Source organism: Bos mutus, chromosome 12, assembly GCF_027580195.1.
Source record: "Bos mutus isolate GX-2022 chromosome 12, NWIPB_WYAK_1.1, whole genome shotgun sequence".
In the NCBI taxonomy this organism is placed as follows: Eukaryota; Metazoa; Chordata; class Mammalia; order Artiodactyla; family Bovidae; genus Bos; species Bos mutus.
In genome coordinates this window covers 13,470,961-13,483,475 of record NC_091628.1, presented here as the reverse complement: position 1 = coordinate 13,483,475, position 12,515 = coordinate 13,470,961, and the positions used below count along the sequence as shown (strand labels likewise).

At 46.8% G+C, this 12,515-nt stretch overlaps 1 protein-coding gene across 5 annotated transcripts in view; it reads left to right on the top strand.

Annotated features, from left to right (window-relative positions):
* The window catches only part of ENOX1 (ecto-NOX disulfide-thiol exchanger 1), a 687,342-nt gene that overhangs the window by 497,654 nt on the left and 177,173 nt on the right, over window positions 1–12,515 (top strand). For all 5 annotated transcript variants that reach the window (XM_070380253.1, XM_070380256.1, XM_070380252.1 and 2 more), the window contains 2 exons: window positions 857–1,063; window positions 5,198–5,431. In XM_070380253.1, coding sequence (XP_070236354.1) covers window positions 857–1,063; window positions 5,198–5,431 — 441 coding nt within the window. The remainder of the gene's footprint in view (window positions 1–856; window positions 1,064–5,197; window positions 5,432–12,515) is intronic.

The window sequence follows — 12,515 nt, the reverse complement described above, 5'->3', positions numbered from 1 at the left end:
GAAAACAGAATTAATTTGGCAGTTAGCAATTTTGGTGGGGGGAGCCCACATCTGCGAGCTCCTGGGCCAGATTGCCTTCACTTGAAGGAAACATAGATTTGATGAAATGAATAGGCCAGTTTTTTTTTTTTTTTATTTAACTTCTGATGCTAAGTTTATGGGCTTAAATAGCTGAATTTTTTTTTATTCGTATTAATCAGTGTTGCCTTTTTAAAGTGGACCTTCTAGAAGATTGCTTTAGTAATCTACATATAAACTAGGTAAAATGTTGTGACAGTGTACATATTATCTTTTTATACAGCCTCCCTCAAATTTGGGAGTTTGCTCATTTAAATGTGAATAATTTTTTTTGAAAGCGTATTTTTTTCAGGCCCGCTGTTTCCCAGCCAAGTAAGTACCGTGCCCGCTTTCCGGCTGTTTCCCGTTCTGCCTCGTCGCTCCATTATACCCGAGAAAGACAAAGCAGATAACCAGCCTCAGGTTTCCAGCATGTTGTCATTTCATCATGCTTTGTAGTTTCTGAAGGCTTCCCCCCCAGCCCCCGCCGGTTCTCAGGGCCTCTGTATTATGAAGGAGAAATGAAATTATGCTCACATTTGCTTTATCTCTGTTCGTGGACGGGCATAGCCACTCTGTAGAAAGGAGCAGAGAGGAACAGAGAGGTGGGAAGGAGGCAGGCACTGGAAACCTGACACCCCCATCCATATCCGTCGCTGTAGACATTCATCATTGCTCAAAATAGAGAAAGTCTGCGAGTGTGACTTTTGCCAGGTGAACCAGAGAAAAGAAAAATAAAATAAAATAGAGCAAAAATAAGTAAAAGGCAAAACACCCTGTGTTTGGTTGTGATTCTCAGATCTCCCACCCCCCTCCACAAGAGAACGACCTCCCGGGTGTAAGACTGTCTTTGTTGGAGGCTTACCGGAAAACGCCACCGAGGAGATCATCCAGGAAGTCTTTGAGCAGTGCGGTGACATCACAGCGATTCGGAAAAGCAAGAAGAATTTCTGTCACATCCGCTTCGCCGAGGAGTTCATGGTTGATAAAGCCATTTACCTTTCTGGTACTTTGCATTACATAAGGGGTTTCTTTCCCCCCGGCGCTTTGGTGATGTTTTGTGATATTAATATGAGTGTATTCCCTTTGGCCTTAATGTGCAATAAAAGCGCTCACAATTTGGGGCTGGAGAGGAGGAATTCTGCCTTTTCCCCCAAGTGCCAGAACCTCGAAGTCTGTGAGCGCACCTCTAGGCTGCAGGCGTGTGTTTCCTATCATCCAGGCTTTAGGGATTCCATTGGCTTTCTAATCAGTGTCCTCAAATGCTTATTAGCTGTGAAGCAATATTATGACTACCAAGGACCGCTGTTATTATCAGATGTAATTCTCGGGGGGAATACAGCCCTCTCTCAGCGTAATTTCAGTTTTTCAGAAGTGGTTCACTTTCTAGACAACAGGGCACCGGTTTAAGATCAGTGCCTTACAGGAGGTGGTCGTGGCCGAGGGCAGGCCGAGTCTCCCTCCGTTGGCTCGCGCACTTAGCCTCTAAGCCCACCCACCAGCCCTGCTTCTCTGGTGCCATTTACAGGCGGTTTTTACAGATGTGGAAACTAGGAATGTAAGGCTGCCTTCCATCAGGTGGGTGTTGGAGCAAGTGTTCCCAGTGAATTTAAGGTTCTTCCTCCATCGTGAAAGAATTTGGAGACAAAGTGATAGGTACGAAGTAGATTTATTTAGAGAGAAACACACTCTGCAGACAGAATGAGGCCATCTCAGAAGGTGAAAGAGAGCCCTGAAATATGGCATGGTTCATTTTTAGGAGCTGTTATTTTATAGGCTAATGAGTGGGAGGATTATTCGAACGATTTTAGGGAAGGCGTGGAGATTTCCAGGTATTGGGCCACTGCCCACTTTTTGACCTTTTATGGTTGCCTCAGAATTGCCCCAGTGCTGGTGGGGTGTCATTTAGCATACACTAGTATATTACACTGAGCATATGATAAGGCTCGAGGTCATGTCATTCTTTAAGGGTTGTGCCCTACTGTCTTCCCGTCCTGTTTCATACGGAGCCTGTCAGTAAGGTCTTTGCCAAGTCTAAGAATCGCAGAGCATTGAAGGACATCTTTTTGGATTTAATTCACTGCTCTTCCTTCCCTCTCTTTCTTCATCTGCACCTTTCAGTCTGTCACTCTGCATGCCACCTCCCTCTTCCTGAAGCAAAGCCAGTGAGGAAAGGTGAGAAAATAATAGGAAAAAAAATCTGAACATTACTACCAGGTTTTCTTAACTTCTGCAGTAAGCCCCTGCTGCTGCTGCTGCTGCTAAGTCGCTTCAGTCATGTCCAACTCTTTGACCCCGTAGATGGCAGCCCACCAGGCTTCCTCGTCCCTGGGATTCTCCAGGCAAGAACACTGGAGTGGGTTGCCATTTCCTTCTCCAATGCATGAAGAAAGTGAAAGTGAAGTCGCTCAGTTGGGTCAGACTCTTAGCGACCTCATGGACCGCAGCCTACCAGGCTCCTCCGTCCATGGGATTTTCCAGGCAAGAGTACTGGAGTGGGGTGCCATTGCCTTCTCTGCCGTCAGCCCCTATGGCCATCAAATTCTTTTGCAAACCCCAGAAGCCTTGGGGTTATTCCAACACTGCAGAGATATCCCTGTGCTAAATAGTGACCTGGGGAATTTTAAAACCTTTATTCCAAAAAAACCTGACAAACTGGGGCAAAAACCTAATAGTATTCCAAAATGGAGATGGAAGACAAAACATAGAAATATTGTACAGCACACATGTTTCTTGCAACTCTTGAGCTACAGCATCAGAGTAATCTATTAGACAACCAGGAGTTCTGTTGAGTGCTTGGCACTGGGTTTCACATGCCTCGGGCAAGATAACCTCTCTCGGAGCCTCTGTTTTCTCATCTGCAAAATTGAGACAGTAACAGTGCTACCTCATCAGATGATTACAAGGAATAAATCCAAATAATGGGAATAATGGATATTAAGCACCTAGCAGGACATATGCAGCATGGGTACCATTCAGTAAGTGGTTGTTTTTAACACAAATATCCTGATGATGATAAAGTAGGACTGGTTTCTCAGGAGCCTTGCCCTGGGAATTCAGATTCTAATCACAGCTCTACCAATATAACTGTGACTTTATCCCACCTTATTAAATGAAGGAGTTAGAATAAATCAGAGGTGCTTTTCAACACCAACATAGCACAATGTTTAGACCCAATCAGAAACCTCATAGTACACTGCCAGAGATGAATAGTCCCGAATTTAGGCACTTGAAAGTCCCAAATTTATGCCTTGATGCTACATTTTTTTTTTTTTCAAGCTCTGATCTGGGCCCCCTCCTGACTGCCCCTTGGCAGCAGAAGGAGCCCACAGCAAAGGCCTCACCTCCAGCGTCCCCTGCCCGGGTGCAGCATCGTCCCGGGAAGATCTGAAGGGCTGATTGGGAGGGGCAGGAAGGCAGACAGGCTGCCCCTCCCGTGTGCAAGCTTTACTGCAAGCCGGAGCCCAGCTGGATGGCCTGTCTAATTTTAGGACCGTGATCACATCTGAAGGCCAAGTTAAATTTAGACTCGGCCTCATCATAGGCTCTTTTAAGAGCCTTAATGATGGTGTTTGGGTGAAAGAGACGGTGCTTTCTGGAACCATAAACATCTGAAAAGTGATGTTCTGGACCCGAGCAGGGGAAAGTTTCTTGGCCATTTGGGACAGCTGACCAGTCTTAGGCCATTCTGCCTGCTCAGCTGTTAGGTATATATTACCACAGCCTGCTGGTTTGTTAAGTTCTCCACGGCCCACAGCCAAGATACACTCTGCTTTAGCATTAATACTGCTCCTCTGTGATCAGTATTGATAGGTATTGTTATGTCTTCCCATTTTGGGAGAATATCCTTTAAACTTGGAAGGGAGATGGTCATAACAGGAATCAGATGTGAGATCAATTTCACGTTTGTAACTTTTCAAAGATGTGAAGTGCCCTCCTGGGGAGGCGCCAGGCCGTCCTGGGATTTTGGGCTCAGTTTCAACCCCAGGTACTAAGACAATCCTCTGAAATTCACCGTGAGAGCGCACGCATCAGCGCTGTGCTGTCCGGCATCTCGCAGTGGTGGCTCATGTGCGCAGTCCCCACACGGCAAAAGCGCTCCTTCTGCTCTCTCTTCTGGTGGCCCCCAACAGCCAGGATCCTGCTGGGACCTGAATTTATGTTTCTAAAATCCGAGCACCCCAAACTAAAGAGCAACCTCAAAGCCAGGCCTCCTCCATTTGAAGTTAGGCTGGCGGTCCGGTTGCAGTTACGTGTGTGTTGATGTCTCAGCTCCAGTTGCGGCTCATAATCTCTGTAAGTTGTGTAGCTCACAGCAAATCCCCCAGAGACCTCCGGCTCCTTTTTTCTTTTTTGGTCTAGCTTTGGGTTCTCACACGGGTTCCTGTGGCCTTCAGAGATTGCACACAAACAATTTGTGCAGTGCTGTGTGCCAGATGAGGTGCTGGAGGGCTGTAAGGAAGGCCTCTTGATTGAAGGTAAAATATTCTCCTGCGTGCCCCAGAGGATAAGTGGAAATAAAACAGCATTGCCAAATTGCCGTGGTAGTTGTGGCTTTTGCAGCTGCCAAGACAGAGAACGGAGTGGCAGAATGAAGCAACAGGAGAATGAAGCAATAGCCTGTGAGTGAGGTGTGGTAGAATTTACTACTTAGACCTTTTTAAATATCATAGATATTCTTTCTTTACTCACACTCCACCGCTTTCGAAAAGAATGTAAGTGAGCTTATGAGGTAGAGTTATAGTATGTTGAAAATAGAAAATTGAGGCCATAAAAAGCAGAGGGGTGTAGAAAAAAAGCTCCCTGCTCCGTTTGTTTGTGAGCTTCCTGGAAGCCAGAGGGAAGAAGGAGTTAGGATAGGTGTCCTGGTTCTTGAGATCATCTTGGTAACACTGGTTTGGAGATCACTTCCCAGCGAAGAGTTTAGCTGCCCATCTGTAACAGATACATCTTGGCCCCATTCCAAATCGCAGAGGACAGCAGCTTCCCACCTCCCCTGGGAAGGATGTCCTTCTTAAGGGAAAAAGAGGTCAGCGAGAGCTCCCAGGCTCACCTTGAATGGCCTGGACCCGACTGTCGACAGTGGCACGGGACCATGTCGTGACCCTGTCATGTGACCGGACTCCCCCATTGGTTTCAGGTTACCGGATGCGCTTAGGGTCCAGCACGGACAAAAAGGATTCGGGCCGCCTGCACGTGGACTTCGCCCAGGCGCGCGACGACTTCTACGAGTGGGAGTGCAAGCAGCGGATGCGCGCCCGCGAGGAGCGGCACCGGCGCAAGCTGGAGGAGGACCGCCTGCGGCCGCCCTCGCCACCGCCCATCATGCACTACTCGGAGCACGAGGCCGCCCTGCTGGCCGAGAAGCTCAAAGGTAGGAGCCTGGCACCGGCTTCCTCTGCGTCCGCGCATGCCAGCGCCCTCCCCAGGCGCCGAGGCCCCAGGCATCTTTCCTGGCCCTTTGCATCCTGATCTCATAGAGCTGGCGTTACCCACCTGGGCTTCCTCATGCTCCCTGGACAGAGCCCGGCCCTCGTCCCTGAGTTCTCCCTTATTGGGTGCCTTCATCACTCAACAAAAGTCGTGCAAAGACAGGCAGGAGAGCTCCTGTACAACTGCAAAGCAGGCTACCAGGTTCCCACCGTGTTGAATGAGCCCGTGTCTCCTCCTGTGGGGCTGGGCGGTCCCAGGGCTCCTGCTGATCTGTATGGTCTGCACCTCCACTGGGCTCTTAACCAAGCTTCCCCAGAGGCTCATCAGAAACCAAGCTGGGACCCATGCAGGACAGAAGAGAAATGTAGAAGAGGGCCCCTCTGTCTTCAGAGCCGGAGTGGAAGGGACCCTGCTAACACCTGCAGAAGAATGAGGTTTAGAAGTGAGAGCGTTTCATTTCTTTGAATGTTTGCTGCGCTCCTCTCCCGGTTTGAGACCCTGGGAGAGACAGACAGACAGAGGCTTTAGTACCTGCCGCAGTGAACCACAGATGGTTGGGAAGGGTCCAGATTTTGAAGGTAGGAGGACATGTGTGTGAGTTCTGTTTCCTTCTTGGTCAGAGTTGTTGACCCCAGCAACATGGGTGCCCTGCACAGGCAAGTGGCGGTCAGTCCTTCCTCAGTTACCCAGCATGTCAGGTTTTAAAGAGAGAACACAGGTCATGGTCACTGGCCACACACAAGTGTCTACAAGGAAATGACACACTGTGACAAAGCCAGTGACACAGTGGTCCATCAGGATGTGAGCAGCACACTTGGGAACTCAGGGACACGTGTGCGTGATTTGAGGAAGGTGTCAAGAAAGCTTTCACAGAGGAGGCAGAGCTTGAACATTGCAAGAGAAACAAGAATTCCCCCCCACCAGGGGAAGAAAGGGTCCAAAGACATTCTTGTCAGAGGCGGGAGCCCTAGGAAAAAAGACGCAGGGAAGCAGATGGGGAATTGGGCACAGAAAGAGGGAGGCATGTTGCCTCCTCTGGGGAACGTGAGAGCCGCTTGGAAGCTCACGGGAGTGAAGGTGATGCTGGGAACCCAGTGTGGAGCCAGACGGGGGAGCCCCGAGGGCTGCCGCTGGATCTGGGTTTTGCTCCATAAACAGTGCAGAAGTCATGAAGGACTCTTAGGAGAGGAGAGATGTGATTTATCCTTGGGAGTGTTTTAGAGCCTAGCTGGCAGTGTTCAAAGTGGATTGTGTGTTTTCACTAAAGGAAACTTTAGTTTCCTAGACCTATTTAGTGCCCCAGACCTATTTTCGGAAGATAAAACGTTGACATTCTATTTTTTTTTTAAGAATTTTTTAAAATAATTTATTTATTCATTTATCTTTGGCTTCCCTGAGTCTTTGTCGCCGCACGTGGGTATTCTCTAGTTGCGGTGAGTGGTCGCTACTCTGCACTTGCTGTGCGCAGGCTTCTCGTTGCTGTGGTTTCTCTTGTTGCAGAGCTCAGGCTCTAGGGTGGGCTTAGTTGCTCCACAACCTGTAGAATCTTCCCAGATCAGAGATTGAACCTGCGTCCCTTGCACTGACAGGTAGATTCTTAACCACTGGGCCACCAAGGAAGTCCTAAAAAAGAATTAAAAAAAAACCAAAAAGACTTCTGCTTCTAGTCTTCATCCTCTCCTCTGGCCTTGGGGACCCTTAATCAGATGTAATTGCCACTGAAATGCCCCTCTGAAACTGTGGACCTGGAAAATTTTTTGAAAAACGCACCTTGTGAGAGTTGAGTTTATTTGGTGTGTTACTGAGGACTGCAGCTCAGAAGACAGCCTCTCAAGATGGCTCTGAGGAGCTTTTCCAGAGATACAGGTTAAGGAGGAAGTGTATGCGTGATTTTGGTGAAGGGGCTACCTGCCACCAAGCAGGCATCTCAGCACAAGGTTGCTGCTAGTCACGAGGAACAGACATCTTGGTAAACGGTTTTAGTACTTTTCTCCGTCAGGGACAAGGCAAGAACCTGGACTCATGAAACTTCCTCCCAAAAATATCTGCCTATCTGGAGGTCCGTTCTGCCGGTGTTCCCAGAGCACAGAGTGCCGCATGCCAGTCCCTGCTCTGAATTCCTTTCAGGCTGTGTTGAAAGTCAGCAGCTGTGGTGCCCAATGACTTAGTCCTTGTGGAACCTTCTTTAGTTGACATAACCATGGAGTCCTTCTTACCAATGCCCCTTGGCATGTGCTCTGGCTCTCCACAAAGGCAAGCCCTGCCATCATGAATACATAGGCTGTGGCTGTCCCTTTAATAAAAAGCATATAAAATGCAAAAAAAGCATATAAAATGCAAATGTAGACACCCTCTCACTTTTCTGTTCAGACCAGAATCCATAAGGAGTGGGCAGAGTGAGAAAAAACACCCTTCTCAAGCAGGAATGTTGATCTCGGAACAAATAATTTTTCCTTTACTATCCAGCACATTGTCTTCCTGTAGCTCAGACAAGTGAAGAATCTGCCTGCAACACAGGAGATCTGGGTTTGATCCCTGGATCAGAAAGATCCCCTGGAGAAGGGAATGGCAACCCACTCCAGTATTCTTGCCTGGAAAATCCCATGGACAGAAGAGCCTGGCAGGCTACAGTCATGGAGTCTCAAAGAGATGGACACGACTGAGTGACTAACACTACTGTCTCGAGCACTTTGTGTATATCAGCTAAACGTACTACATCAGCTATCCTGCATTCGATCGTGTCCACACCAAGAAGTGACAGAAACGTGCACCCTGGCACGGTGACCCCGTGGAGGAATTTCAGGAAAGCTTGGCATCTGCATTAATGTTCTTTTTAAGAAGCTAGCGCCAGAGTGTCTGCACGTAGAAGCCACACGGCGTGGCCCTTCCTGTAAGAGGATAGCAGACTGGGGTATCCGTTTGGTAAAGTCATTTACAAACCCTGCCATTTCAGAAATATATATTTATATAGAAGAGCATAATATGCAGAATTTAGAAGCGGCACCTTTGCCAAGTACTGTGTGATCCCTTGAGGAGAGAACAGATTGGAAATTTTAATAGATGGCAGTTACAGTAGAATGAACTAGCCTGGGTTCTTAGGCAACAGTCAGGTAGTATCAAGCTTGACAGTTTCAACCAGAGCACAGAGTTTGGAACATAAACAGCATTTAATTGCTTAGGAAATTGGCTGCCTCAGAGAGGAAATCCACTCCATGCTTCTTGTAACACTGAAAAGCCAGACAGGAGGAGCCAAGGAAACTGTTTCCCTGAAGATGATTTTCCTTGATATGGGGATATAAATGCCATCAAGACCTCGGGTAAAATAAGCCTGGGTCAGAAAGGAAATGGAAATGCAATCTGAAAATACCTAATTGGATTTGATTTTTTTTTTCTTCCCATGAGAAATCTTGCTATCTCAGGTTTATTACAAGCATTTTTTCCCCTCTTTTATATCATACTTGTTTATCCTTACAATTTTCTTGTGGAAAATCAGCTTTATCCAGCAAAATCTGTCCTACCTGAATCTTTTTTAAAAAGCTTTTATTTTGTATTGAGGTATAGCCGATCAACAGTGTTGCGGTCATTTCAGGTGAATAGCAAAGGGACTCAGCCATACCTATACATGTATCCATTCCCCCCAGACTTCCCTCCCATCCAGGCTGCCCGTAACAGTAGAGTTCCCAGTACTATACACCAGGTCCTTGCTGGTTTTCCATTTTAAATATAGCAGTATGTACACGTCCATCCCAAACTCCCTAACTATCCCTTCCCCTCAACCTTCCCCTCTGGCCAAGTCTTGACCACACAAGTTATGACCCACAAGGCCCTCCATGTCCTGCCCAGTGTTAAAACTATGCTTAATAGTAGATGCTCAGTAGGTTATTCCATTTCTCTCTTCCTTCGCTGCTGGGAGCGTGTGAGTGTGTTGAATTTCCGGCCGCAACGCCAGGAATGAAAGCGTGGGGAGGGCATGGGGACATGCCCTCAGCCATCATTCATTCACTCCACATGCATCCCTGAGCGCTCTGCTGGACCCTGACACTGTGAGGCCAGGGGAACACAAAGCCCCTGCCTTACCAAGTTTGCGTTTAGTTTTGGATTACTTGAGTGATCCAGACAGTTACAAAGCACTGTTCTGGGATGAGAGATGGACAACCTCCTGGGACCAGGTAGCCCCGATCCAGTGACCCCCCAGGCCTTCTGAAGTCAGATGAGACACTGAGTTGCAATTGTGTACTGTCTAAGACACCAAATGCCCAACGTCTGTTAAGGTTAATGCAGATTCTAAAAAAGAAAATTAGTGGGCACCCCACGGATTAAATAGACATTGTTCTGAGACAATTCCACTTAATGAAGACTGACTGGAAAGTAACTTCTCACAGATGCAGAGTTTATAGCATGGCTTTGAGAAAGTGAGAAGGGGCTCAATACCAGCATAATTGCACTTTATTGGAGACGGTAGCACCCGGCAGATGAGATAATGAATTTCTGCCTTTCTAAGACAGACCATCCACCCCGGGAGGAGCCTCGTGTTTGGACTGTGGAAGGAAGAGATTGATTAGACAGTGAGGAGAGATGATTTCCTGATTCATGGGGGGATTTCTCCTGGCAAGAGCATTTCAAAGTTTTTGTGTCCTTTTCCCCCTTTTAGAAAACTTGGCATAATCTTTCACCATGTGATGAAAGAATGGTTTCTCTCGGCCTCAGGTGAAGTTTTACAAGCTTTACAAGCAGTGTCCTTGGGACTCCCTGTTTCCTATGTGTTATCCAGGATACAGTCTTCCTGGGATCAGCATTCCTAATTTCCAAGGACTTGTCTCTGATTTGCATACGGAATGGCTCCGAAACAGCCTAGCAGAGGAAGAAAGGGTGGAAGAGGTTGCCAGCATCTTACTGAGATGGTTGTCAACATTATGGTTCTAAGAAAGAAAGAATCAATAATGCTATGAGCCAAGTGGAAATTCCATTAGCTGAAAGCCAGACTTCTTTCTCAGGACACAGGAGATGTGAAGCATGGGAGCCTGTTTGAGAATCACTTCTTTGGCATTACTGACCTTCACAGAGGCGAGATGGGCCATTTTATCTATTCACATTTTGCCTGATCCAAAAGCAGGAATAATCAGTGCACGTTCGTGTGCTAAATCTGAGAGTTTGTGTGTGTGAGAGAGAGAGAGTGAGCTTATAGGGTAGGGTTGTTGTTATTTAGTCACTAAATTGTGTCTGACTCTCTGACTCTTTGTGACCCCATGAACTATGGCCTGCCAGGCTCCTCTGTCCATGGAATTCTCCAGGCAAGAATACTGGAGTGGGTTGCCATTTCCCTCCTCCAAGGGATCTTCTGAACCCAGGGATCGAACCTGCGTCTCCTGCATTGCAGACAGATTCTTTAGTGCTGAACCACCGGGTAGGGGGGAAAGTATTAATCATTTCTGTAGCTTTTCATGCTATCCGTGATCTGCAGGGTAGGTGAGGTACCACCCCTTCTGATGGTTAATTGAGCAGCCAGAGATGGAGCTTTGTTTTGGGATGTCCATGTTTTAGGAACACATAGTAAAATTTGGGGGATGTTGTAGTGCCATCCTGAAATAGCCATTCCGCCTGGATCAATATGTACACCGTAAGTTATCTCTACCTATCAAGCCAGAAACCAGGGACAATTTTATAGACACATCATTCAGTATGTTTGTGTGTGTGTCCACCCCCATTTCTTTGAAAAGCATTGTAGAATGTCTTAACTTTTTTCCTCTCATTCTTGAGACATTTTGTTCAAATGCGAACTCTCCCTTCCTATCATTCCTTTCTGGACCCGCCAGAAATCAGGTTCCACTAACGCATTTCAGTTTTCATATTCAGGGTTCATTGTCTTGGCTCTTGTCCTGCCTGTGTATATAATTAATTTATTTATTTTAATTAAAGGATGATTACTTTACAGTATTGTGATGGCTTTTTGCCATACATCAGTGTGAATCGGCCAGAGCTATACATGTGCCCACCCCCCCAATCCTGAACCCACCCTCCCTCCCCACCCCATCCCTCTGGGTGGTCCCAGAGCCCCAGCTTTGGATGCCCTGCTTCATGCATCAAACTTGCACTGGTCATCTGTTTTACATATGGTAATGTACATATTTCAGGGCTCTTCTCTCAAGTCATCCCGCCCTTGCCTTCTGAAGTTCAGGGCCAGATCTCCTCTGCCCACAAAGAGGGAGAAGAAACTCCTTACCGGTTTGATTCCTTTTCCCCTTCATTGTCTGCACATCCATTTCATTAAAGGTCACCGAGTGCCCACCTGTTGGGCCCTGGGCTCTGTGCCCTGCCTGGGGTTTCAGATACGACCATGGCATGGGCCCTGCCTCCGAGGAGCTTACAATCAGTGGTTGCTTGAGGATGCTGTGACAATGGAATCATGACTGTCTTACAAATATGAAATGAACATGTGTCAGTGATTTTATTTAAGGCATTAATTAATGAGAGAACAAGATGTTAAAACTGGTTCAAAAGAGAGTTTGCTTTGTGAAGACTTATATTTTCTTTTGGACAAAAATTCATTTATATTATTACAGAGAAGAATTATTTACATTATTAGTTTTCACAATTTACGTTCTGTCCCTAAAGCATGGTAAAATAGCCTAGTCAATGACAGTTGGAGATTCACACCCTGGTAAAATCAGAAAATCCCAGAGCGTCCTCCAGTCCGGCATTCCATCGAAAAAATCTGCTGCCCTCTCAGTGCCCATTTCCAAGACTTTGACTTATTTTTCACATTCTTTTTCTGGCATAAAGATGACTGATGTTTAAGCCGCTATTCTTTAAGTGGGAGTGGAGGGTTTGCGGACAGAGATTCATAAATCTCACGGGAGTCACGTGAAGGTCTTTCAGTATTCTCCACTCTCTCAGATGCCCCTTTCCATTTCCGGTTTTCATGATCTTTTTAAGTTAGGTAAGCTCCTAACCAGTTTCCCTGGTTTTTATTGAGTGATGTCTTCCAGGTCTTCTCCAGTTTCAATGTGCATAGGAAACACTTGGAT